This window comes from Macaca mulatta, chromosome 13, assembly GCF_049350105.2.
Source record: "Macaca mulatta isolate MMU2019108-1 chromosome 13, T2T-MMU8v2.0, whole genome shotgun sequence".
In the NCBI taxonomy this organism is placed as follows: Eukaryota; Metazoa; Chordata; class Mammalia; order Primates; family Cercopithecidae; genus Macaca; species Macaca mulatta.
In genome coordinates this window covers 8,550,678-8,578,239 of record NC_133418.1, presented here as the reverse complement: position 1 = coordinate 8,578,239, position 27,562 = coordinate 8,550,678, and the positions used below count along the sequence as shown (strand labels likewise).

Here is a 27,562-nt window from a genome sequence, read left to right as displayed (position 1 = left end):
CTCGGGTAGTTAACAAACATGTAGGTTGTATAAAAATAAAACTAGTTTACCTTCTTTTGGGCAATAGAATCCCAATACCTTTGAGATTGACTCAGGCCTTACCCATTTCTGCAGGTTAAGAAGTTACAAGTCTTCAGGTCTGTAAACTGTTGAGGCCGTTATCATTGTCCTTCGTTAGTCCACTATACCTGGACAACAGTGACATCTCTAAGACAGGCAGCCAAGGGGGTTCTTTAACGAACAGAACGTCCCCCTTTTATTAAGCAGGCTTATTAGAAAATGCTAGAAGTTACCCTTAACGCAAGCAAGTGGCCTTTTTCCAAGTCCGGGGATTTAAGAAATTTACTTACCTATTTTTTGCATTTTTCCAAGGTGGTTTTTTTTTTTTTCGTGTGCGTGTGGGTTTGTTGTTGTCGTTGTTGTTGTTTTGGTTTGGGTTTTTGCCTTCTTCCAAGTTTGGGATTTCTTTTTTTTTTTTTTTTGATCTCATAAAGCAAACCTGTTTTCTGGATGGAGGCCCAGCGGAACTTGTTCCGGCCGCACGTCTCGGTCAGAAGGAACGCTTCTGCAGCGGCAGGAAGGGAGGCTCGGGATCCGGGCCTGGGGTTCCGCCGCCGCGCCCCTCCCCACTCCCCGCGGCCCGCTGGAACGCGCACGGCCGGGGACGGTGGCGGGTACGCGCGCGAGGCAGGCGGCGCGCACGGCCGGGTAGGCGCGCGGGGGCCGCGTGGGGCGGCGGCGTCCTGGCCCCCAGAGCCGGTCTCGCGCGCTGGGAGTCTTCCTTCCGCCGCCGCCGCCGCCACATCCCGGGACCCTACGGGCCGCGGCGCGGAGGCCGCCAGTGGCGGCGCAGAGGCCTCGGGGCAGGGTGGGGCGGGTCTCCCGCGCTCCCGGGACCTCGCGCGCTTCGCCCACAGGCCCGGCGAGGCCCGACCCGCGCTGCGCCCCCAGGGCCGGGGGAGGAGCCTAAGGACCCGGACGAGCGCCGCTCCAGTAGGGTGAGCCCGGGGACGCGCAGGCGGGTGGGTTTCAGCGCCCGGGCCCCTGGCCCCGCCGCGGGGCGCACGGAAAAACCGGAGAACCTGCGGGTTTTGTCCTGGCGAGCCACATCCTGGTGTGTTTTGGCGACTTGAAGACCTCCCTAGTTCGCGGGAGTAGCGGGAAGAGCCTTCCTTGCGTTAATTATGCAATAAGAAGGCGTCCTTGTACGGGATACTGTGACCCGCGGAATTATTGATACTTGTGCGAGCCTACGATTTACTTCTTTCACCCTTGGCTGAGAATTTGCGTTTGTAATTGTCGATGGAGAGAGGAAGAAAGGGTTCCGCTCGGGTCCAAGGAGCATGCTGAGGAGGGCAGGGAAGAAGGAGCATGTGCAGCCTCAGTGCGAGGGGAGGCAGGGGTGGGGATGCACGTTCCCTGCCTGACGGGCCTCGGGGTGCCCAGAGCCTCTGATCTTCGCTGTCAGGAGGCCTGTCCCAAGTTGGAGGTTGAGGCATGCAGTTCTGCACTTCTGGCTGGGAAGGTGAACCAGGTTTTCCAAAAACTGTCATTTTTGCTTTCCAAGTCTGCAAGGCAGGAAAGGGTTGGGCAGTGAATGGAAAGCAGTGCGGCCAGGTTCTGGTTAGCTCAGCGGCAGGACTGTCATAAAGGTTTGTTTCGTTTTGTTTTTTTTTTGGTCTGAAAACCGGAGTCTGGGACTTTGGGCCATGAGGAGTTGGGTTATTGCATTGCTTGGAGTGCCAGAGTGAGACATGTCTCAGACGCTGTTAAAATTAGGCAGCTCAGTTTAGCTCTGGCTCTCTGATCACCAACCACCTCCTCCTTCACTCTTTTCAGTGACTGGGTTAAAAAGAAAAGACACAAAAGGAGAAGTGGTCTTTCCCCTTCCCTCCCCGTTATAATTAGAGCTTATTCCATCTTGGCTCAGAATTGGAATTCAGAATTCAGAATTGCTCTTGACCCTGAAGAATAGAATCTCAAAGAAATACCTGAGCGGAAAATTCTTTCCTTCGCTGAAATGAAAATTGGGGTGTTTGCGAAACTGAACAAAGAAAGGAAAGAATTTGTAAACATCACAGGCAACTTGCAGTTATATTCGGATCATTTTTCAGTGTTTGAGGAGTTCATACAATAAAAAGGTGGGAGAGAGCCAGGAATGGAAACAGGGGAGAGAGGTGATTGCAGGACCTTAGAGACTGCAGAAACCCAGGAGTTCATTTTCTTTTCATACACGTCTGGATAACGTGGATGTGAGGACCATCAAATGCCGTACATGTTGTTTCTGACAATGATGGTCTACATATACAACAGTGGTCCCATAAGACTATACTACCTTATTGTTACTCTACCTGTTCCAATTTTAGATACACGAATACTTACCATTGTATTACAGATGCTTACAGTATTCAGTACAGTAACAGCAGTACAGGTTAGTAGCCCGGGAGCAATAGATGATTCCATATAACCTAGCTTTGTGGTCAGCTGTGCGATCTAGGTTTGTGTAAGAACACTCTGATGTTTGCAGAAGAACATCGCCTACCGACACGTGAACGTATCCCTATTGTTAAGTGATGAATGACTGTATATAAAGCTTGATCTTTCAATCGGCGTAATAGGAAATTGCTTTTAATTTTAGCGTTGAGTTCTTAGAGTAAAGGGAGGCAGCGAGAGACCATGCTGCATGTGTCCCAGTCAGCTTGGGCTTTATTGTATGTTAAATGAGTTGTATGTTTATTTTGGTAGATCACCTAAATCTTTGGTCTCTCTAATTCCATGAATTTGGCTTGTTTCTGGTTATTTATGATATGACATTTGGCTAGAATTTTCCAGGTGCTAAAGGTGTAAGGAGTACAAAAATCCAGAGAACATTTTGCATTGGAAGAATTGATCATCTTGTATAGGAATCCTTTACCTAGTTCAAACATGTGAAATGGGCATAATTGGATTTGATTATTTTTGCTACAAAAAAATGTTTCATTTTTCAACCTGAGTTACATGGAAGAGTCTTTTAAAAAGCTAGTGGTTTTGGTACATTTAGAATATTCATTTACCAAGAAATCCAAATATAGCCTGCCTTTGTAAGAGACCCATTCTGCCAAATATATTTGAATCATCAAAATGGTTAACTATTTCCTTCCTAAGTATAAACCAAGTTGTATTAAGTAAGTTGATCTTGTAACTTTTAATGATGCTTTTTTTTTTTTTTTTTTTTTTTTTAAATTTTCCTATCCAGTGACAAGAGGAACCAAGAACCTCAGTTCAGGGGAAACACAGCAAGGAAATGTGAGCCCCAGGCTGCAGAAGGTATGCGAAGGAGAATGTGAGCTCATCAGTTATTTGAGCATGCTGTTCAGTATTGTTACTGCCTTTTTTCTTGCCTGTGCAGATTTTAAACTTTTGATTAGGAGTATGTAAATGTACGCTTAGAAATGTTTCCTTAAATGTAGTAATAGGAGTGTGCTCTGAGTCTGGGATTATGTGAGTTAGTACCTGCTGAGACCTGTGCCTGGCAGGGAGTGAACCCCGTACAGGTGTTTACTGTATATTGTTATTATTGTTCATGAAAGCCTGTCTTAACTACAGGTATATTTCTCATTCGACAGTTAAGAATATGTTTTCATTCTCCTAAGGGTAGTTAATCATTCCAAGGCGGTAAATTGTGAGGATGACAACAGAGAAGACAAAGGAAATTTCTGAACGCAGATTGAGAGAAACCTTTACTGTGAATTTGAAAGTTTCAGTGACATGCAATAGAACTTTATAGTATAAACTCATATGCCACAGTTTTCATTATGAAGTTGTAATTTAACGATTCTAATGATAGGGTGATGCATTGTAGTTCAGAACATGCCCAGGGTTGACGGTGAAATGTCCCCATTTCTGCAGCCCTGGTCTGTCTAGTTCTCATCTCCCGTCATCCTCCTGGGGTTACCAGCTCCTTGTACATTACCAGGGTTTTTGTGTGTGTGTATGTGTGTGTGTGTGTGAAGTTCCTTTTAGAGTCTAGCTGTGTTTTAAAAGTTGAGCCCTGGATATGTGATCCCTGGTGTGTGTATGAGGTGAGGTTGTCAGTCAAGGGCCTCCTCATCTGACCCACCCCGTCCCTGCTTGCCCACTCTGCCTGAGGAACACTGGCTGCCTTGCCACTTTTGGAATTCTGGGACCCAGACCACAGTCTTTGCCCCGGGGTCTGCGTGGCTTGCTCCCACACTCTGTCCTGCCTTTTCTCAACATGTCCTGCCCATACCCTTGTTTATTAGCCACTGCACCTGCCACCTGGCTTGATCATATACATGGATCACTTGATTTGTCTATGGCCCGTCTATGTCTGTTAGAAGGAAGCACTGTGAGACCAGGGAATGTGTGTGGCTGTATCCCCAGAGCCTAGCACAGCCCCAGCTCAGAGGAGGGCTTTGGTAAATATTGCTGAATGAAAGAATGTCTGGAAAAAGGCTGGTTAAGCAGAGTGAAGTGGGCTTATTTACCATAGGACTTTTCAGAACCTTTACTAAGTGAACGCGCAGATTAGAAGTGGGGCCTGGCAGGTGGGAGGCAAACTCATCAGCGGAGTAAGAAAGCCACTGTGCTTCTTCATGACAACTCAGACGTGGGGAAAAGCTGCTGGCAGGAATGGTATTGGCAGCTGAGCAAAATGAATTTACAAGTTTCCTTTTCGAAATGCAGGGGAGGAAGGATTTGCATCAAGAGATGGTAATAGTAACATTTCCATTGTTAGTAATTACAAACATGTACAATGTGTGCTGTTTTTCTTTTCTTTAAGGTGAGGAAGGGGGAAGATGAGGGCTTCTTATGGATTCTTCCTTCCCTGACCCTGCTTTGCCCATAAGGCCTTAAGTTCTTCAGCTGCCAGTTCAGCCTTGTGGGATGAATTGAGGAACCAAATCCTCTGGCTGCGTTTCAGATCCTGACATCTTTACTAGTGAAGATCCCATTTAATGACTGGAAGTAGGAAAGCTCTGAAGATGGATATGCAGATTCTAGGGATCAGGGAGGCTCTCTTCAGGGCCTGCACAGTTACCATGACTGGAGGGCGTGCAGGGGCTCAGCTTCTGCTCCCACCATTAGCTCCAGAGGCACTTTGGGAGTTGTCTTGGCTCCTTGAACAAAGGGGAGTTAATTACAGAAAATGCCAGGCTTTTTAAAGGCCATTTGTCACCTGGCTGTAGGGAGAGCAGCAGCCCTGGGCAGAGCCCTGAGGAAGGACTCCTCATGGCAGGCCCCAGGCCCCTTGTAGACGAAATAATGAGCCTTGGTGGTGTTATCCCCAGGTAGGATGCAAACCCCATGATGCAATTCTTTATTCAAGGAAACAATGCAGAGAGAATAGGACGGCCTTAGAGGAGCTGGGGTGAAGTGAATTTGGAATGCCTCTCTTCTAAAAAAAAAAAATGGGGCAGAGTTTTGTGTTGTTTTCCAAAGTCAGACAAAGCCTAATTCTACAGAGTCTAGTTACCCATAGATGGGAGGGCTGGAAAGGAGAGTAAGATGAAGGCAGTGGTGGAAGGTCTTAGATTCTAATTAAACCTCTTTTAGCTGTGTATTTGGAACGTTTGTAATTCAGAGCATCAATAGACTCTCGTTGACGAGACGCTTTTTTGCTGCCAATTTTCCTTCTTAAGATGGAAGGAGGTGGTGGGAGAATGGCATTTATGCCAGAATGCCTAGAGTCTGCATTTTAACAAGATCCCCAGGGGCATTCATGTCGGCATTAAAATTTAAGAAGGGCTGAGGTCCTGGACCAGCAATTCTCAGCCCCAGCTGCTCATTAGAGTCACGAACAGAGCTTTAAAAGAATGCGTAGGTACTGCCTCCAGAGATCTGTGTTGTCTTGGCTGGGGTATTCTGGGGGCCCGGGGTGTCACTGTGTTTCTTGAAAGTTTCCCAGGTATCCAGCCAGGGCTGTGATCCACCACCCCAGACATAAAGCCAGACACCTTCAGATGTCGAGATTCGGAAGGCACATAATCCCGAAGCAAATGACACCACGCTTAGCTGGACACACCGCTCTTTAGGATTGATCAAAACCCACCACGTCAGATAATGTGGATCCTCCTAGCTCATCCGCTGGCTTCCAGAGCCACAGCCAGAGATGATGGGATGTGGAGCACCCAGCCGGGGTTGCTCGTGTCCTGTTAGAATTCTCCCTCCTCCATGAATGGAAATGACCTTGAGACCGGGCCGTTGCTGAGTGGACATTTGCTTTTTGCACCTTTCATTGTGCTGCCGAAGAAATTGTTTCAAAATTTAAATCAGATCATGACATCACCACCCCTCTTTTCAGGTAAAACTCTCTTCAGGGGCTCCCATTGCTTGCAAGGAAAACACCGTAATAGCTCTGGAAGGCCCCATGTTGTCTGGCCTGCATCTGCCTCAGCCTGTGCCCCGGAACTCCAGCCACATGGGCCTGCTTTTAGTTACTCAGAGGCCCCTTCCCTTGGCCTGGAACCCTGCCCTTCACCTTAGGTGACTGTGCTGGCCCCAACCACTCTGCCCAAGGCACATCCCCTTGTATTTTCTCCCCACAGCACCATGTGCCTCTCACACCATCAAGTACCACTCCTCAGATAGATTCTTTCCTTCGTGTGGGCCTGTTAGATGACAGGCTCCATAAGGACAAGACCTGTGTGTGTGTTTGGTTAGGGACTCAGGGTCATATCCTTGGCAGCTGTTTTACTGGATGAATGAATAAACTGGATACTGGATAATGAATAATGGCTTGAAGTCATTAGTTTTAGGCTATTTTGTCCTTAAACTTGTATGCACATACATACCTGTTCATGTTTGAGCACTGGATTTTGTAAACTGTAGAGATACTGGACCTGAGGTATTTTGAGAGAGGACCGGGCTGTAGTCTCACTGGTTCTGATTGGCTCATGTGGGATGTGACTTGTAGAACAAGTCCCAGTTTTCTAAATTTTTAACTAGTCCGGGTGCAGTGGCTCACACCTATAATCCCAGCGCTTTAAGAGACCAAGGCAGGTGCATCGCTTGAAGTCAGGAGTTCAAGACCGGCCTGGCCAACATGGTGAAACCCCATCTCTACTGAAAATACAAAAACTTGCCGAGCGTGGCATGATTGTAATCACAGCCACTCAGGAGGCTGAGGCAGGAGAATCGCTTGAACCCAGGATGTGGAGGATGCAGTGAGCCAAGATCGCCCCACTGTACCCCAGCCAGGGCAACAGAGAGACACCTGGCCTCCAAACAAAAAACAAAAAACAAAAAAAAAACTTATTACAAATATTTTAAGTATGAATTGTATAAAGTACAAAAAGACCTCTTACTGTCCTCTCATGATTTTATTCTATGTATTACATATATGTATGTATGTTTGTATATGTGTGTAATCGTATCTCACACATACGTGATTTTTTTTTTTTTTTCTTGAGACGGAGTCTTGGTCTGTCGCCCAGGCTGGAGTGCAGTGGCCAGATCTCAGCTCACTGCAAGCTCCGCCTCCCGGGCTTACACCATTCTCCTGCCTCAGCCTCCCGAGTAGGTGGGACTACAGGCGCCTGCCACCTCGCCGGGCTAGTTTTTTGTATTTTTTTAGTAGAGACGGGGTTTCACTGTGTTAGCCAGGATGGTCTCGATCTCCTGACCTCGTGATCCGCCCGTCTCGGCCTCCCCAAGTGCTGGGATTACAGGCTTGAGCCCCTGCGCCCGGCCACGTGATTTTTTTTAACAAGTGGGATCATACATTCCATCCTGCAACTTGTCTTTTTTGTTTACTGGTATATCTTGACACTTTAGATATGGATCTATGTCATTGGCTTGCCTTTCAGCATAGAGTTTTATTTAAAATGAAAACATTTTTGGACTTTGGCATGATTTCCTAACCCCCCCAACCAATGTGTTTTAAGTAGTAAGTGTATTTGAATGCATATACATGCTGTGGCTTAGATCATTTTCTTTCCAAGTAATACTGAAGTCCTCATAGCATTTGGTTGTTTTCTAGTCTCAGTTAATGGATATTAAACATGGAACTGCTCTGTGGAGACTGGAGAAATATTTTGAGGTTGAAAGGGGGCCTCATTCTTGGAAAAGCCCAGAGACCCTCAGGGAGAGGGTTGGGCAGGCTGCCTCCTGAAGTACCTTTCCACGTTCCTGAATTCTAGCAAGTTGCTCAGTTGACACAGTCATTTAGCAAATAGTGATTGTTGGCTCGTGGTATGCCAGGCACTGCTGTCCGGACCAACATGAGCCCACGTTTTGCAAGGAGAGCAAATGGCACACAGCGAGAGCATGTGGGCTGTGCTAGGTGCAGTGGAGGAAGTGGAGCCAGGTCAGGCGGCGCAGAGCAGTGCTGGGGGTGCCACCTGGGTGGTGATGAGGCAGAGCTGACTCTTCCTCTGCTGCCCACGGGAAAGGGAGCAGGCCCTGCTCACCCCGAGTGTACAAGAAGCCCAGTGACTGAGAGCGGCTCCTCAAAGAGCTCCCTCCTGGACTCCACAGTGACTGCCCACAGGCTCTATGGCCTGCAAGGGGCCCTACAGCCCGATATGGGAATGCTGGCAGGCAGATGTGCTTGAAATGCTGATAGGGGTCTGGGGTGTAATGCTCTTCTCAAGAGAGTGGCTTTGGCAGGGCTAGGGTTTTGCTCCTGAAGCTTTGCAAATCCACAGCCCCCACTGGAGTCTCCACATGTCCTGGCACCATCCCGGGGACAAGAAGCAGGGAATAAGCAGGGGAAGAAGGTGGGAACCCTGCAGTCCACCCTTCTCCTGTCCTAATGGAGTGGCCAGGGAAGGGGAGACTCTCTGTATATCTTAGTTTGGTAAGAGTTTGCAGAAGTCAAGTTAAAAATGGATTTTTTGAAAATGAAATACCCATCTGAAAGAACACATTGGATGATACGTTGTAAGTCGCATGATTGTTGAGAAGGTCTCCTGACTAATGGGTGTGCAGGTAGCTGTTTATTCTCATGGATGAAAAATGGGAGCCCGAAGAGCTCTTCGGTGACACACCCACAGCCATCTAGCTAGGGAGAGGGTGAGTGCAGACCAGTCCCTGGCCCCCAGCCTGGGTGAAAGAAGCTAAGAGCTCCTGACTTTAAATGAAAATCCAGTACTTAGGAAGGCAAACATGGCTTCAGGATAGCGCGCCTCTCCGTTTTTAGCTCGCGTAGGTGGTGAAATCCTATCCCTAGGCCAGCCGGCTTCCTGGAGAGCAGCAGAGGGGCTCTTCGTTTTCAGGTGAGGCCTCATCATCTTCCCACTTTACCTGCAGATATGAGCTCAGTGGGCGAAATCGTATTAGATCCCCTCAGAAGACTAGTTCCCATTGGAAAGATTTGATTCTTAAACTATAAAAATCTCCCAAGTGCTGCCCCAAGGCAGGGCAAGGGTGCTGGGGGTTGGAAGCCCAGAGGCAATGAACAGGGCAGGCAGTGGAGTGCGCAGTTCCCGGGTCCTCCCACCACGTGCTCTGCAGTCAGGCATCATGTGCAGGACGGAGGCAGTGCCTCTTATCACTCTTCCCTCTTTCATAGCCCTGAGCCTAGGAGAGGGTGGGTTGTAAGTCCCAGGATACTCAGAGCCAAGACCTCTCTGTTCAGAATTGCATGCAACCTGCTTGGTACATCCTGTTCTTTTTACTCCCTCCTGAACCCACTCTGGTGCCTCTGCTGCCCGGTTAGAAACAGTCTGCAGCTGGCATTTTTCAGGGGGTGCTCTCACTGTGACCGATGAGGATGGATCCCCCTGAGTGCACTGTCTTACAGGGATGAGCTCAGTGGACTCGGTACTGCTGGGCTCTGCATCCTCTGGCCACGGTCTAAGCCTCAGTTTCTAGAAGGGAAGTTGCTGGAATAAGAGTGTGTGTTGTTTTTTCTCTCTTCCTGGGGCAGACCATACTGTGGCATTAATTTCTGGCAACCACACTGAGAAGGTTGTAGATTAAGCTGGAAAATCATGAAGAGTGCCAAGGGATTGGTCAGTTTTTACTGGGGGTCTGCACCAGGCCAGGTGGGTGCTGGTTTTTTGTCTTCATTGTCTCATTTAATCCTCATGGCCACTCTGGGAGGAGGAGGGCCTTCTGTTAGAGATGGGACGTTGAGGCTTAGAGAGGTTGAGTGACTTACGGAGTCACAGAGCTCACACGTGTGAGCAGGGATTTGAACCAAGTCTGGGGCTCTTCACTTTGTGCCTCACCGCCTCTGACAAAGAGTGGTGGAAGGAGGAGGGGATTATGGGATGGAGACAGGAGACAGGACAGCTGGCTTCCAAGGAATTTGGCATGTCCCCTGCTGGGTGGTGTTGCTGATAAACTACAGTATGCTCAGTTAAATCTGAAGTTCAGAAAACAACACATAGGTTTTTTTTTTTTTTTTTTTTTAGTATAAGTATATGCAATATTTAGGACTTTATACTACAAAAAACCCTGAAATTAAACCTAACTGGGTATCCTGTGTTTTTATTTGTTCAACCCGACTTGGGGAACCCAGGAAGGATGCTGGGCCTAATATCTGGGCACAAAAAATACTGGTTTGGGAGCGGGGGGTATAAGTGTGTCTCATGCAATATTTAGGTTATACTTACACTAAAATTTTATGTTGTTTATCTGAAATTTAATCTTAACTTTGGGGGGTGGTGTCCTGTATTTTTATTTGTCTAATCAGGCAACCCTATTGGTGACCCCAGGAGACACACAAAGCCTTATACACGGGCACCTGAGCATGGCTCATGAGCCATTCGGAGAAAACCCAGGCAGCTTGGTGGGTGGTGAGCTCCCCACTGCAGGCTGTATTCAGGTGTGGCCGGATAAACACGTGGTGGGTGTGTCACGGAGCGTATTTGCATTCCAGATGCCTGGTTCCAGTGAGATTCTAGGATGTATATGTTGAGACCAGGAGGAGAGTGATGTACCTGGGTCTTCCTGGAGCTCTGAGCCACGCAGGGTTAGGAAGCTCTCTCTGAAATTACTTGCCGTCAGCACCATGTTGAGGGGACCGCTTCTCCTTGCCATACAGAAGTGATGGATGGCCTCAGTCAGTTGGTGGAAGCCAGCTCAGCCCAGGGTCATATCTGTACGTGGAGAGCTTTGGCTTGAAGAAGCACTGCGTTAAAGGTGAAATGAAACACACTTTCTTGTGTCACCTGCCAAGAACTGACAGTGACTTTCCAGTTCTTTATGTGCCTCCTGCAGCAGAGTGTGGCTTCTGTGCCAGGCTGAGGACCAACATGCCCCGTGTTGCTCCCTGGCTGTGACAGCATGAAAAACACCCACCTCAGTGTTCTACCCAGTCCGTTGCTGGCGAGTGGGCAGAGGCGAGAAGCATCAGTGTTCATTCCTTTGCTTTTTTAGAGCTTCTCTAGGTGTGGCTACATCTTGTCAGCCAGTCAGAATTTTAAACACAGCCAGCTCATAATTGCCCCAGCATGGCTTCTGCCCACTGTGAACAACCCTCAGCTACGGCCTAGTCCTTGGCAGGCCTCTTCCTGCCACCTGCTTCCAGGCCGTCGTGGGAGCTCACTGGGACCTTAGCCTGGGCCCAACAGGAGTCGGGGGCAAATGTGCAAAGGAGTCTTATTCTGTGTTCCAAAAACACACAGAGGTGGTCTTCTCTGATGATCATGTCTCTCCATTAGGGTGTTCTAAATTTGATTTTATTATTGAATCCATCATTTATATCATTAATTCAATGTGGAATGTTAAGTTAAATGCCAAGTGAAGCTACCTTATTGTAGCAGTGGGAAAAAACGGAAATATTTGTGCTGACACTTACTGACGGAAATCGCCTGCCATCTTCACTCCTCTTTGTTGACCTGATGCATTTGTAAGCAGCAGGGGCGTCTCGCTTGTGTTTTCCAGGAAGAGTCAGTGAATGGCTGCAGTGTGACAACATGCACCACCAGTGGCTGCTGCTGGCCGCGTGCTTTTGGGTGATCTTCATGTTCATGGTGGCTAGCAAGTTCATCACGTTGACCTTTAAAGACCCAGATGGTAGGTATGCCTCATGGCGGAATGAATTTTGGCTAATTCAGGCCTTGCTGCAACACTGTTCCTAGGTACATGTACAGATGACGTCTGTCACAGAGTCAGAGGACTCTCATGCCAGCAGGGACCTTGGAGGTCATGGCCTCCGTTCCGTCATGTTACAGAGGTGCGAGGGGAGGTGAGAGGGAGGGGCTGGAGGGTTTTTTCAAGCATCTCCTCTGGAGGAAGGAAGGTGCTCTCTGTGGCTGAGGCCTGGGTGGTGCCTGAGGAGCAAGGAGCAGGGCCTCCTCCCAGCAGCGCAGTGGCCATATGCCTTGCAGCCGGGTGCCTCTCAGGCTCGCAGTTAGAAATTCTCTCTGCCTCATGTCATCATGAGAGGTGCAGCCTCAACTGCTCGGCGTGGCCACATGAGTGACGGTCACCCTCCGTGCAGTGGAGGGGGGTCATTTAAATGTACGTCTTCAGGTTGTCTCGGAGGCTTTTTTAGCTCTACTGAACATAGGCATTCAGATGAGGACGGATAAAGAGCGCCAAACTGGGTCTCAGAATTGCTGATTCTACTTCGTGCTCTTGTCATCGGCTTGTCTGCATCACAGTGTTTCTCCCACCGCATGGACACCCTGCCTGCTCCGGCACCGCCCGTGATTGCCCTGAGCAGGGTGAGGCGCTCTGTGGTCTGTGGAGTGCTGGATATGTCCAAAGAGGTGTGTGAGGTGCTCTCCAGCCCCGAGGCCACTTCATTCAGTGGCCAAGCAGGCGAGCACGAGGAGGCCAGATACACATGTAGTCATTGAAGTCCTCATTCTCGCCGTGGATTGGCCCATTCCTTCAGGCTGATGGGGAGATACTGGGGAATGTAGGTGAGCACAGCATCTTTCCTCTGCACTGCGCTTTGTGTGTCCTCCTGCCGATGGTGGCCTTGGGAAGGGGCAGCTAGGAATGCCTCCGTGCCAGCAGTTTTTCCTGGAGGCTGCACTGACCTGTGTTGTCTGTGTGACTGTGGGGAACGGCCCCTGCTCCACCCCACAGAGCTCCCAGGCACGTCCCTGGCTGTGTCAAGGGCTGCCCAATGTCCTACACCTCCTGCCCCATCCTCTCTCTGCCCCACCCTGTCTGCAGAGGGACAGCAAGGTCAGAAAGGAGGTCTGCAGGGAAAAGAGGGACACCCTGAAATTAGCCCGCATGGTGGTTCTCCCCGTGACAGTTGTTGGGCCCTGATTGGCTGTCATTGCATGTCCCACCTCATCCCCCAGGAGCCCTCGAGAGAAACCTGTGAGGTGTGCACAGCCTCGGGAGGTGGTATTACACCTACAAGTATCTGGGCAGGTGTCACACAGAGCATGACAGCTCACACCCAGGACTCGGGGTTCCGTCAGCAGAGCAAGGGTGGATGCTTGGAAGGTTGCTGGAATGTGAGACGATGATCTCAGTTTGACAGTTTGGACATTTCCATGGCAGCTTCAGCCCAGTGACATGCCACTGAGAGATCCCTCCTGAAGCCCTAGCACCGTGGTTCTCATCCCCGCAGCACTTCAGAGTCACCTGTGGGATTTTACAAACCTGCTGTGCGTGAGACCCAGTGGAGGAGAATCCCCAGGGGTGCGGCCAGTTGAGAAGCACAAGTGGAGATGCTAGCTGGAGCACGGAAGAGAAGCAGAGCTCTGAGAATAAGAAATAGGTGTTACTCGGGATGCTCCTAAATGTCGCCTCCTGGTGTGGAAGGCACTCAAAAGCCAGGTCATGAGGTTAAATTGTTTATGGTTTATTTTGCTTAAAAAAGTAGGAGTAGATGTGATACATTTTAGTGATACTTCTATCGGTAATAGTTAAATAAGACATGTGCCTTTGTGTGTTACTGTTACCTGGCAGAATGGCCTCTAAAGAATGCCGTGCGCGGTGGCTCAAGCCTGTAATCCCAGCACTTTCGGAGGCCGAGATGGGTGGATCACAAGGTCAGGAGATCGAGACCATCCTGGCTAACACAGTGAAACCCCGTCTCTACTAAAAAATGCAAAAAAACTAGCCGGGCGGGTTGGCGGGCGCCTGTAGTCCCAGCTACTCGGGAGGCTGAGGTAGGAGAATGGCGTAAACCCGGGAGGCGGAGCTTGCAGTGAGCTGAGATCCGGCCACTGCACCCCAGCCTGGGCGACAGAGCAAGACTCCGTCTCAAAAAAAAAAAAAAAAGAATGCGGTGCTTCCCAGTGGCGTCTGGTAGATGAGGTCTCATTCTCCTTTGATGTATCGAGTTTCGTGCTGAATGTTTTCAGTGTAGACACTGATCCTGGAAGCTAAGCAGGGGTGGGCCCATTAGAAAAAAAGCAAGTGTAGGCGTGGAGCAGGGTTTTGTGAAGAGGAGAAAAGGAGTGGTAGGGCGTGTTAGAAGATAAAACCTATGAAGAAAGATGAAGGGCTTTCGGATTTTATACCTGGAGAGGGGCACCGCAGCCAGCGGTCCTTAATCCTGCCCATGAGATCCTTCCAGCCGGCTGCCTGAAGGCGAGTGGAAGGGGGTGTTTCCCCTGCCCTGTGAGATCTGGGGTGTGGTGTGTGGGTGCTGGGTCACTGAGATGGGAGAGCTGCCCCGGACCCCGAGGCAGGGGGTGCTGGTGCTGAGGATGCTGTTGGCTGCACAGTGTCCAGTGAACTCAGCGAGAATCCTCTGTCGTGGGCTCACTCCAGTTGCGGGGTGGCCGCCACGGCACTACCCAGCCTGCGTCACTCACGTGGGATGTTACCTAATTGTCCCAAAGTACCTGGTTAGGATCCTGAAGGCGGATGTCCGCTGGCCGAGTTCTGAATGCAGGATGCGAGCTGACACGCAGCATCTTGCCAGTGCACAACAACGCTGGGCTGAAGCATCAAGAGCATTTACACTTAGAGCCTGCCCTACAGGCGTCAGAGAGGCCCTGGGCTGGGGTGGTGTAGGCCTCTTCCCTGGAGCCCGCCCCTCCAGCACTGTGTTTAGAGAGTGTGCCCCGGAGCCTGGATCTTGGGCGGCACAGGAAACCCAAAGGGTTGTGTAACCCAAACCCAAACCCAAAGGGTTTGTAAACTTGTGGCCATAAAGGGTTTTTCACGTGTTGGAGTTTATTTCACACACGTTCACGGTGTTTTTGGTTATGAACCGGAAGCCCATTGTGAAGTGTCACGACGAGGAAATAACAGACGCAGCAGTGTCCTCAGCGGGGAGTTCCATTTCCTGGAAAGTGCGTGGAGAAGCCTTGGCCTCAGTGCTCCCGGGCTGCCCTGTCCTCTGGGACAGGGCCGGCCCCAGAACCCTGGTCAGTGGTGTGCGTGTTCTTCTCACCTACCTGCCTTTCCCGGTTTCTCCTGCCACTGGAGCCCCTAGGAAGAGCATGGCTGTCTTGAGTTGCTGTTTAAAGCAACACTTTTTTTAGTGTTACAGTTTCTGTTCAGCTCAGCAGTGGAGCCAGTGATATTTGTGGCAATGATTTATCCTCAGTTAGCAAATTTCAGTATCGTATTGAACTAGGATCAGGTGTTGTAACTAGATTTTCTCGTAGGAAAATAAATCCCTCTCAGTGAAGGGAATGTGATGGAATCATATGGCGAGACTCAAAATGACGCCCTTGTGGACCTGGTTTGTGTGTGTAGGCGCTGGCTTTTCCTCTCTCCTGGTTGACCTCCTCATCCGTTCTGAGCCTCTGGAGGGCAGAGCCTGTGATGTGAAGGTCTCTGCAGCCTTGACCATCTTTGCGTGTGTTTATTTGCCGTCTGTGGATACTCCCCAGTGAGATGTCTGGGTGTGTCGTACCTGTTTTCTAATTGGATTGGTTGGTTTTTTAATTGTTGAGTTTTGAGGGCTCTTTATATATTTTAGATAGGAGTCCTTGGTCAGATAAGTAGTTCGTAAATATTTTTTCCCTGTCTGGAGCTTGTCTTTTCCTCCTCTTCAAATGGGCTTTCACAGTGCAGATTTTCTCCTTGGTTGTTTTTTTAAAAAGATTGTTGGTTTTGTGTTTCACATTCAGGTCTGTGATCCACTTTGAGTTCACTGTTGAATAAGGGGTGAGGTTTGGATCGAGGTTTGTTCCATGTGTGATGTCCAGGTGCTCCAGCACCATTTGTTGAACAGACCGCCCTCCTCCGCCGAATGGCTTTTGTGGCTTTGTCAAAAGGCATTCCGGCGTCTTTGAGAGCTTCTATTTCTGGGGCCTCTGTTCTGTGCCATCCACCTGTGCGCCTTTTCCTTTTAGAGAAGACATTCAACTTCTCTGTCTTTCAGTGTACAGTGCCAGACAGGAGTTTCTGTTCCTGACAACCATGCCGGAAGTGAGGAAGTTGCCAGAAGAGAAGCACATTCCTGAGGAACTGAAGGTGGGCACAGCCAGGCCGTGGTCCTTGTCCCCTCGAACACAGCACCCCTGTTGCGGGGAGCTGGCCTTCCCCTGTGGCCGGTTCCGCTTGTCATCACATCTGCGTTAGAGCCTTTTCCTGTGTTACTTCTCCATGTTTAGTTCACTGTGTTAATTTCCATTTGGGGGAGGCAGAGGCCAGGTCTATTTTTGTGCTCCTCACAGAGCTCGGTGCATCAGGGCTGCTCTGTCACTGTTGGTTGGGTGGCATTCCTGACCAGGTGAACATGAGCCTCGCCCGGGTAGCCGAGAGTATTGGGCAGGGTCAGGAGGAAACCAGGAGTGGAAGAAGACGTTGTCTCACCAAGTCATGGGATTTTAGAGCAAAAGGGGGCCCTGGACAGTAGAGCAACTAATTCAGCCTCCAAATTCTGTGGATGAGAGAACTGAGCCTAGGAAAAAGGCAGATCCTCCACAGTCTCATGGAGTTCCTGGCGGAGCTCAAGGCTGCTGACTTCCACCCAGCCCTTGCCTGGCTTGACGTTCTGGCTCCGTGTCTTTCTCTGCAGGCTTCCTGTGCACCTAAATTCCTAATCATTCCCTGGCTGGGATGAGGGGTGCACTCTGGAAGGCCTCTCACTTCCTAACCCCCATTCTGGAGCTAGAGGGTCGAAGTTGCAATTGTGCCAGAAGGGATGAAATGGGTATAGCAAGCCCTGAAAATATTTTTAAGCCCAGAATCAAGCCATAGAGATGGGGACAGCTCCTAGCCATGGTTCACAGTGTAAGGACGATAAATTAGAACTCTGTAAACATAGAACACACACACCAGTCAGAGTAGAGTGCTGCTGGAGGTTACTTCTCGTACGACATTGAGGGAATGGAAGTCAAGTCTACAGAACTCTGAGACAGCCTAGGTGTTGCTTTTAGGTTGAGGCATCCCAGGGTAAGAAAATAATTTGGATGGGCTACAGAAACAAGACCAGAAAATCCTATGGAAAATAGGAGAGTGACTTTAATAGGATGGATTTAAAAGGAAATCAGTTACATGGGTGAAAACAAATGCAGGGTAAGCCTTCGGCAAAGTGTCACAACAAGGTTCCCTCGAGGATGCCACATCCTGTGAGGAAGAGGGCGGTCATGTTGGTGCTCCCTCTCCCTCTCTCCGGGTGGAGGGTGCTCCCGGAGAGATTGCCAGCCTGCAGGAGTCGTTGCAAATAAAAAGACTGCGCCTGAATGTGCTTTACAGTTTGCAGTGTACTTTACTGGGTTTCAATCTCATTGGTCTTCTGAGCCGCCCTCTGAGGTATATTTTTATTCTCAGTTTGCATTTGGGAAACATGAGGCTCAAGGAACTGTGCTCACTGGGTCAGTATCCCCTGGACAGCCAGTTGTGAGCCTGGGCTTTGAACTCAGTGTCCTCTGTGCCCTTCTCTTACCCCTTGCTGCATTCATTCTCGTGAGACTCAGATGGGAGGTGAGGGAAGTGGGGGATGTCAGGGGTGATGTCTGCTGAGGCCACGTTTCCTTGACCCAGCATGGGTCTTCTCACAAAGAACGGGATTTATCAACGTGATCGGGTTCCGTAGCTCGCCTTTAAAAGTTTATTTTGGCCGGGCGCAGTGGCTCACTCCTGTGATCCCAGCACTTTGGGAGGCCGAGGCGGGCAGATCACCTGAGGTCAGGGGTTCGAGACCAGCCTGGCTAACATGGTAAAACCCCATTTCTACTAAAAATACAAAACAATTAGCCAGGTGTGGTGCCATGCGCCTGTAATCCCAGCTACTTGGGAGGCTGAGGTAGGAGAATCACTTGAACCCAGGAAGCAGAGGTTGCAGTGAGCTGAGATCGTGCCATTGCACTCCCATTTGGGCAACAAGAGCAAAACTTGGTCTCAAAAGAAAAAAAAACTTTATTTTGTGCATGATGTAGCCAAATGTTTGAATGGAAAATAGAAAATGATATCTATCTTTAAATTGGTTTTGTGTATTTCCAAAAGGAAAAAAGAAAACAGCGCTCATTTGTAGACACAATTGAACAGGAAATCTTTTTTCTTTAGCTGGGCATGGTGGCTTATTATGCCTGTAATCCCAGCACTTTGGGAGGCTAAGGCAGGAGAATCGCTTGAACCCAGGAGTTCGAGACCAGCCTGGGCAATATACTAACACCTCATCTCTACAAAAGATACAAAAATTAGGTGGTTATGGTGGTGTGTGTCTATAACCCCAGCTACTTGGGAGGCTGAGGTGGGAGAATCACTTGAGCCCAGGAGTTGGAGGCTATAGTGAGCCATGATTGTGCCACTGCACTCCAGCCTGGGTGACAGAACGAGACCTCGTCCCTTAAGAGAAGAATTTTTGTCTTTGTCTTTAATGTTTTGCTCAAAGAAAAGCAATATCTAATATCTTTTTTCTTGTTGTTCAAAGGAAAGCAATATTTAAAAGGGCAGCGTTTTCTGCATTTTCTAAAGGGAACTTGCTGGGACGTGCTCTCCCCTGACGCGCTGCTCTTGAGTGCCATCCGTGATCGGGGTTAGGTTTGGAACAGAAGGAGGAGAAGACAGAGGCTTTTTTGGGATAAGTGAGCAAGAGGCGGGATGGATGAGGAAGTGAGGTTAAATGAGACCCGTTCTTCTCAGAGCAAGGAGAGTGCCTGGCGTGGCTCCTAATTTTCTGTGGTGGGCGGAGGGCCCCGGGCAGCCGCCGATGCCCTGTGGGGAGGAACGGAGGCCACTCTGCAAAGGGGCCCCTCGCTTCCAGTGTCTTCATCTCGGAAAGCAGGCAGTCAGGAGCCCCCAGGACGCCCTTCCCACCACCAGGGAGTCCCAGGAAATTCACTCAAACACACGAGGGAGAAAGCATCCTGGCCAGAGGTCATGAGTGTAAGGGAGTTTGGTTACAGTAGATCCACAAAGGAAGAGCTGGGTAGGGGGCATTGAGGGGCGCCCTCTGTCATCCTGATAGTTCCAGCGTCTGCATTCTAGAAGGCTTACATCCTTCCCATTTTCTAACTGACATTGTCCCCTGGGAGGACAGGTTGTTAAAACTACCCTATAAATGGATTTCCTGGCAAGCCTAGCGCATTTTAAAAGATATAACAAGGACATTTGGGTCCATTCAATACAATTATTTGGAAGGATCGCCTGCTTTGAAATCTTGGGAAGTTCTGTGTAGCTTTAAGAGATAGATGTAGCAGCAGAAGCCTTCAAAATGCTGAGAAACAGGGCCACAGCTAGAGGAGGCGGACGGAGTGGTGTTGGCGGAAGCAGCCCTGCTATTCAGGAGTGCCCTCGGGATACCCCCGGGGGACAAGGAGGTGTGAGCAGCAAGGGGACTTCAACTCACCGAGGACAGGGGGCCTCTGAGCAACTTCTGTGTGTACTGGTACATCTCCCTGTGCCCCCTCCAACCCACGCACACACAAGGCCTGTCACGTTACAGGTATTCTCTTAGGTTCTAAAACAGCCCCGAAAAGAAAGGACCAGCATGTAGAATTTGAGCTTTTCCATTTTCTTTCCCCCTAGCCAGAGGATTCCAAACCCCTTACTTTGGTTTTTAATTTTCTTTTTTTTTTTCCCCCAAGACGGAGTCTTGCTCTGATGCCCACACTGGAGTGCAGTGGTGCGATCTCAGGCTTGCTGTAACCTCCACCTCGCAGGTTCAGGTGATTCTCCTGCTTGAGCCTCCCAGGTAGCTGGGATTACAGGCACGCACCACCACACCCAGCTAATTTTTGTATTTTTAGTAGAGATGGGGTTTCAGTATGTTGGCCAGGCTGATCTTGAACTCCTGACCTTGGGATCTGCCCACCTTGGCCTCCCAAAGTGCTGGGATTACAGACATGAGCCACTGTGCCCGGCCTTATTTTGTTTCTTAAAGTCAAACTTCTCTCCAAAGACGTCCAAGGAACCAAGCTCACATGCATTTTCCTTGCCCAGCCTGCCGATCGGGCTGGTGAAGAGGCTCTGAGGAAGGCCTCGGGAGGGGGCTGGGGTTAGTGGGTGTCACTCTGTAGAAAGGCAAGGAAGGGAAGAAAAGAGGGCCCCAGATGGAAAGGAGGGGATAGGCCAGCAGGAGCAGCTCTGCTTGACCCGGTCCTGCCTCTTTTAATGGTCGCTGGGCCTCTTCTGCTCCGTGTCACCTGCAGCCAACTGGGAAGGAGCTTCCAGACAGCCGGCTCGTTCAACCCCTGGTCTACATGGAGCGCCTGGAACTCATCAGAAACGTCTGCAGGGATGACGCCCTGAAGAATCTCTCGCACACTCCCGTCTCCAAGTTTGTCCTGGACCGAATATTTGTCTGTGACAAGCACAGGATTCTTTTCTGCCAGACTCCCAAAGTGGGGAACACCCAGTGGAAGAAAGTACTGATTGTTCTGAACGGTGTGTGTGGGTTCGCGGAGTGTCCCTCTGGGAAGGGTCTCGGCGGCCGTGGCTGAGGAGGCTGGGGAGGACGGCCAGGAGGAGTCACACAGGGGCTGGTTTCTCCTGAAAGGACTGGTGGCCTTCCAGTCAGGCCTGCTTTTGTTGTTTCCTGTTAGTGTTGTGCCTTAAAAGTTAGGGGGGCTCGTTTAGACACCGATTCTTTTCAAAGGGGCACAGCCACAGTCCGGCTCTCCTCACCTGTCACAGCGGATCCTCACTTTTGGTGGCTCGCCCACCCCCAGGCCCCCCTCCTTTGTCTCTTCAGGTTCCCTGGCTGATGGTTATGGTCACCCACTGTGTCCCACGTCCCCAGAGCCCCACACTCGCTGAGCCGCCAGGTAGCCTCACGGTTACCCTCTCTGCAATGAGAAGGGCTCACACCATAGATCCTGGGAGGGGAGGCCTGGCCCGGGGCCTGGGGCCTCTTTACCTGCAGACCAAGTGTTCTTTGTCAGCGAGCAGGAAGAAATTGTACCCCATTTCACACTAAGCATCTGCGTTCAGAGGATTGAGTCAGCTTGCTTCAGGAAACCTGATGTTTGCTAAGGAACAGATTAGATCATCACAAAGTGACCTCATACACGGCAGTTTTGATTACTCACTACTCTTTTTAAAAAGAGATGTTTATTTATTTTAATTCCAATTAGTCTAAACCTATCCTCATAATCATGGGCTCTGCTTATGAAATTTAGCTTCAGACAGAAGTTGGTTCGTGTCAGCAGCAGTGGGACTCCTGGATCAGGAATCAGATTTTGGGGCACCATGGGTGGGTGGTCCTGGGGCTCCGTGTCCTGCTTGCCACTCCTGATGCTGCCCACAGAGTCCGTGGTCACTCCTGGCCGCTGTTTGGCCTTCACACGGGTTGGCTGGGAGAGAGAATGGTGGCATCTCATCTTCTGGTTGTCACATATAGTTAATGTGCTTCTGCAGTCATTGGATAGCATGTTGGGTTTTCAGAAGCAGAAGGAGGCTGCAAATCAAATTGAAAACAAGAACTATACAAAAGACTCACAAATCAGCCACCACAGTGTGAAGCCGCATACTTTAAGAAGTAAATACCCACTTACAAGGGCAGTGTAGACATCGGAGTGGGCTTGCTGTGTCATGTAATACAGAAGCGGGTGGTCCTTGTGGCTGTCTTCGGTGACCACTGGTGTACCTGGATGGGGACAGGTACGTGAATGGGTCCATACATGGACCCACAGAGCTGGTTCTGCCATTGTGCCCTTGAGAGCAGTGCTCCCCACGCCTAATTTGCAACCATCCATAGCACATACTGCAGAGTTCTGGACTAGGCTTTAAACACTCGGGGGAGGAATGAATAAAACAGACAAGACTGTGTCCGCTGCTCAGATGGCCAAGGGAGAGTCTTCCCTGCCAGGTCTCCAATCTTAACCCTACAGGATTAACACAGAGATGGATATTAAGGTTTGCAGAGGCTTGGAGAAAACCTCAGCATACTGACGTATATTTCCATTTGTCTGCATTGAGAAAAGAGTGAAAAACCTGCTCGGCCCCCAGGCCGAGGATGGCCCCTGCCCAAGTTCCATTCAGCAGCCTGGACCTGCACTGGTCCCTGATGACAGACCCTGGCTGTTGGCACGGCCCTGCCTACTCGACACGCCTTGTCCTCTTTTGACTCCTGTCTCAAATGTATCCCATAGCTTAGTCAGATTTTTCCAGCATCAAAAGGTCCTTGCTCCTTGCCAGCCTGGGATGCTCCGGGGTACCTGAGCGCCACTGTGGGCCGGGCGGCATGTGGTGCTTGGAGAGCTTAGCCTGTCTATGGGATAGGGCTGTGAAGCTGCCGCCGGCATCTGTTAGCACGACGTTCCAAAGTCCTGCTTCTCCGGCATTTTCCCCCAGTCTCAGAGTAGAGTAAGTGTTGCTGGTGTTAGGAATTCTGTTTGCATGCAGCGATCTTCCTCTAATGGCAGATTTAGCCCAGTTAGGTCCATTGCCAGGGGTAGGCACTGCCAGCATTTCCACTCCTGCTCCCTCCCTCTCCTCCCTGAAAGCGTCAGTTTCCTCTAGTTGGCTTATGGATTCACCAGAAGCTTTTCTTCACTCTCTCATCCTGCTGGCAGAAGCAGTTGGAATTCAAAGACCTAAACTTGGATATTGGGGGTGGGCGTGTCATGCACACGTGGGGAACATGGGGCCCGAGGTAAGGACATGCCCTTCTCTAAGGGGCGCACTGGAGCAGCCAACCCGCCTTCCCTTCTGTTTACTTCCCAGGAGCCTTTCCTTCCATTGAGGAGATCCCCGAAAACGTGGTGCACGACCACGAGAAGAACGGCCTTCCTCGGCTCTCTTCCTTCAGTGATGCAGAAATTCAGAAGCGGTGAGAGCAGCTTCCTCAAAGGGGAGGGGGGAGTTTTTGTAAACCTGGGAAGAAATTTGGGAAAAACCCCAGGCTCAGTTCTGTACTTGCCAGGTTGATTGGAGGACCACGGAGGGCTGTCGGTTTGCATCAGTGAGAGGCAGCTAACTTCACCCCCCATTCAGCTCCTCTCAACTCTCAGTTCCTTCTGAGAACTTCCAGCCTCACGTTCACACAGTCCATTAACATGAAGGTTACATAATTTGATTGATAGGAATGAGCAGACAACTTTGTTCTCCTTTGGTAAAGTTTTATAGATTGCTTGCTGAACATGATCTTTTCTTTACAACAAAGGTATTTGGATTGCAGAGACCTCACTGAGTATTTGATTCTCCCGGAGGCATTGTGCCCACTGCTGTGGGAGCTGCCCCTGGAGTGGTTGTGTGGGCTACATCCAGCATGGGCAGGGTAGAGAGACAGAACCCCTGATCGCGGCAGGGATGGAGTCCAGGCTGGGCACAGTGGCTCACGCCTGTAATACCAGCACTTTGGGAGGCCAAGGTGGGCGGATCATTTGAAGTCAGGAATTCAAGACGAGTGTGACTGACAGAAACCCCGTCTCTACTTTAAAAAAAAAAAAAAAAAAAAAAAAAAAAAAAAAAAGCCATGGTGGTACACACATGTAGTCCCAGCTACTTGGGAGGCTAAGACAGGAGAATTGCTTAAACCTTGGAGGCAAAGGTTGCAGTGAGCCGAGATCTGGCCACTTCACTCTAGCCTGGGTGACAGAGCAAGACCGTCTCAAAAAAAAAAAAAGATGGAGTCCTTAGCTAATCAGTGAGAAAGTTCTCATGCAGTAGCTCTCAGGTGGCCCGGGACAGCAAAGCTGAAAAGGAGTGAGGATACAGAAGCAGCAGCTCACGTCAGGTCACCAGCTGGATTTTGCCTCCTGGGTCTGCAGCCACCTGCCTTGCATGGCGCCCGTCCACCCTTACAACCCTTACCAGAGATGCTCCTGGTGAGGACTGTGCTGCTGTCGCCTTGAGCACTCGTGGGGCTTTTGTGAGACTCAGTGAGTGAAGACGTGCAAAGCACAGAGAGCAGTTTCTGGCCCGTCGTAAGCACGCCGTGTTCCGTGGTGTCACTGTTGTCATCGTCACTGCTGCCGGCCCTCCTCCCCAGGGCCCTGCTCTGCTGCCGCCTGCTGGCAGCTCACCCAGACCCGCTTCTGCCCGCTGGAGTGTGAAGCCTGACTCTCCATTTTCTCTTGCCCCCCTTCCCCTGGCAATTGGAATTGAATTTTTTAAAATATGCCCTTAAAGTAACTTTCCCTGGCCTCATCTATTCCTGACTCACTCATAGTTCCTGCCCTTAGGATCTTCTGCCCAGGAACAACATTTGTAAACATTCTTGAATCATTGAATCAATGATTTTGAATCATTCAGGTAAAACAGAATGTAGATTAATAGATGTCTTCACAGTGACTGCCTACGGTGAGTGCCGTGGTCTTGGACAGGTGAGGTTTTCCAAGCCTCCGTTTCCTCACCTGCCAAGTGGGGTAATAACAGGATTAATCCACAGGATCTTGGAGTAGATTAAGTAAGAGACGTGTGGAATGCGTTCACGGCAGCCTCGGCAGGTGAGGGTCCCATGCACAGTGCTGCGCTCTGCTCGCTCCTCCCTCTCCCGCCCCCTCGGCTGTGACCTCCTGGGGTGTCAAGTTAACCTCTTGTTCGTTTTTTCCCTTAGATTGAAAACATACTTCAAGTTTTTTATTGTAAGAGATCCCTTCGAAAGACTTATTTCTGCATTTAAGGATAAATTTGTTCACAATCCCCGGTTTGAGCCTTGGTACAGGCATGAGATTGCCCCTGGCATCATCAGAAAATACAGGAGGAACCGGACGGAGACCCGGGGGATCCAGTTTGAAGATTTCGTGCGCTACCTGGGCGATCCGAACCACAGATGGCTAGACCTTCAGTTTGGGGACCACATCATTCACTGGGTGACGTATGTGGAGCTCTGTGCGCCCTGTGAGATAATGTACAGTGTGATTGGACACCACGAGACCCTGGAGGACGATGCCCCCTACATCTTAAAAGAGGCTGGCATTGACCACCTGGTGTCATACCCGACCATCCCTCCGGGCATCACCGTGTATAACAGAACCAAGGTGGAGCACTATTTCCTGGGCATCAGCAAACGAGACATCCGACGCCTGTATGCACGTTTCGAAGGGGACTTTAAGCTCTTTGGGTACCAGAAACCAGACTTTTTGCTAAACTAATGCATAGGACCTATGAATTCAAATATCTTTGTTAGACCTGGGGCTAACCAGGTGGAGGTCGGAGCCCAGAAATGACCCTTTCTCCACCACACCCCTCCTTTTAGGATGCCTGGGGTCTCCCACAGGGCTGTGAGTTGCCTCGACATATGACTCAGGACCCCGACTGTTACAACTTAGTTCGGATGTAAGATGCTCTGAGGACCCTGCCCCCACCCCTGCCATTGTCGTTAGGATGTCGCTGGCCTTTGCTTACCTCAGACGGGAGAGAAGACTTAAGATTTGCAGTTTGACAGCCCAGCAGGGAGGACGCATCACACAGCGTTAGGAGCCATTTCCCTCAGGTGTCAAGGAAGGGGATGGCCCTGAGGTTCTCCTGGCTAGTTGGGGTGGCCTCACCCGTCACTGGGTCACTGGTTGGTTGCAGGAACAGCACCCAGCACTCTGAGGAGGGACAGAGAAGCAAGGGGACTGCTGAAACCACAGAGGCTCTTGCAGCATCAGATCTGAGGAATAAAACGGCACCTCTGGCCTTCATCTGGGTGCTGCTACGATTGTGGAGGCAAAGCATTCTTTCTGTGACTGTTTTGTTCCCGTGGTCAGCGATGGCCAGAGGGTGGTGTGGTGGGTGTGTGGGGGTCCATCTCCACCTGTCTCCTCCAGGGAGCTCCCACCTTGGAGCTGAAGACTAGCAGGGGCCACGTGCCAGCATCACAGGATTCAGTGTCGTTTACATATTTCGATTCCTTTCATCTCAGCAAAATGGGCACCGCCAGAGCCATTTCTCATCATGCCACCATCCTGGACCATGTGACTGGAAGGTGGGTAACCAAGTTCACCAGCAATAAAACCCATGGCCCAGGTAGCCTCCAGCAGCGTGACTTCCTGGCAGCGAGGTAGGCCCTGGTGCAGGGCAAGCCACAGCGACCATCTCAGATACCATCCACAGCCAGGGCCGCCGTGACCCGGGACAGTTTCCTGGGGTGAGTGCCAGCCTGAGCCTGCATGGTGCTGCCGAGCCCGGGGTAGAGGAGGGAGTCAGGCTTTGCTTCAAGGAGGCCTCTACCTTTTCTCAGAATGGTTTCCTGAATGTGTCAATGTGAAAGTAAAATAAAATGTGTGTGCCAAACCTGACATGAGCTGCGGTTCTGGGAAGGGCGCCTGTGGCCACACGTGCCCCAGCCAGGGTGGGTAGGCAGGTGTGCGTGCGTGCATGGCTGCTTAGGGCAGGCAGACCACAGGAGGCCCAGCTTTCAGCCGCCATGGACGCACAGTGCCGAGGACACCATGCTGGGTTATTTTTCTACAATATTTAGCAAAGTCTTGTTACAGTTTCAGATCAAATGAGCTGATTGATGACCTCTTTGCTGTTTGGAATCTAACTGGATCTGTATATGAATGGAAGGCCTTAAAGCTAGTCTTAATTAAAATAGTGTTTTCCCTCACAAACAAAAGGTTGGCCCCTGGCATGGTTTCTTCCTCCCCTTTGGCATTTGGGTCATTTTCCTAACATATTTTGCCACATAAGTAGAGATTGCTACCATAGTATCTCCTAGACATATCACTGTCCAGAGCAAGGATGCCCTTGAGCACAGCGGCCCACCCTGTTCATTTCTGCACAGCCAGCACCCCCACTCCCCTGCCCCCCGACTTCCTTCCGAGGCTCCAGATCCACTTCCTCCCTCCTCAGCTTACAGCAGGTGGTGCACCTCCTTCTGCCCCCTGAGGCATCACCACATGGAGGGGTCTGCTGCCCTGTCTGGGCGTCCCTCAGGACTGGGCTGGATGGTGGCACCGCTCATTCCCAGGCAGTGACACCAGGACGGGGGCGGCTGGAGCAGGCAGGCCTAGGGGGACCTCTGCACTAATAGCCTGGGTTTGAGAGAAACATAAACAGCGACCCTGCCTCCAAAAAGTGGTGTTAGGGCCCAGAGTGCAGTTCCTAAATTAGGAAGTTTAGTAATACGAGGTTGACTTAACGGGCTTATGTCTTAGACCACTTCTCTCCTACTGGATTTCACTCCCAGCAAGTGTCAGGTTTATTGGTCTTGTGTTGAGAACTACTACAGAGAAACGCCCAGAGCTGAGATGAAATTTGATTTTCACAGTGGCTGGGTGCACATGAAGATGTGTGCTCACGGCCTACAGGGGACCCAGGTGGCCTCTGCCCTGGGTTCCTGGAAAGAAGAGCCTCTGACCCGGCGGTGGAGGGGTCCTCGCTTTCATCCCCCAACTTTCTCACTCTAAACCCTGGC

The 27,562-nt window shown here is 50.3% G+C and overlaps 2 protein-coding genes across 4 annotated transcripts in view; one reads left to right on the top strand and one right to left on the bottom strand.

Moving 5' to 3' along the window:
• NMS (neuromedin S) overlaps nt 1–684 on the bottom strand; it is a 78,204-nt gene extending 77,520 nt beyond the window's left edge. Inside the window, exon 1 of the mRNA XM_028832240.2 lies at nt 351–684. The gene's annotated coding sequence lies outside the window, so the exon portion shown is untranslated. The remainder of the gene's footprint in view (nt 1–350) is intronic.
• Nucleotides 360–26,441, top strand: CHST10 (carbohydrate sulfotransferase 10). 3 transcript variants are annotated; one of them, XM_028831569.2, is made up of 8 exons: nt 360–998; nt 3,236–3,306; nt 11,836–11,967; nt 16,208–16,299; nt 19,860–19,940; nt 20,424–20,658; nt 22,939–23,044; nt 24,773–26,441. In XM_028831569.2, the coding sequence occupies exons 1-8, from the start codon at nt 511–513 to the stop codon at nt 25,308–25,310; spliced, it is 1,743 nt and encodes a 580-aa protein (XP_028687402.2). In that variant the 5' UTR covers nt 360–510; the 3' UTR covers nt 25,311–26,441.
• Nucleotides 26,442–27,562: the final 1,121 nt, after the last annotated feature.

What these genes read in the sequence shown, in the direction of transcription:
- CHST10 (XM_028831569.2), top strand. Translation starts at nt 511, where the DNA reads ATGGAGGCCCAGCGGAACTTGTTCCGGCCGCACGTCTCGGTCAGAAGG. An exon ending in ACGAGCGCCGCTCCAGTAGG is followed by an intron (nt 999 to 3,235) that starts GTGAGCCCGGGG and finishes TTTCCTATCCAG; the next exon opens with TGACAAGAGGAACCAAGAAC. An exon ending in GATGCAGAAATTCAGAAGCG is followed by an intron (nt 23,045 to 24,772) that starts GTGAGAGCAGCT and finishes TTTTTCCCTTAG; the next exon opens with ATTGAAAACATACTTCAAGT.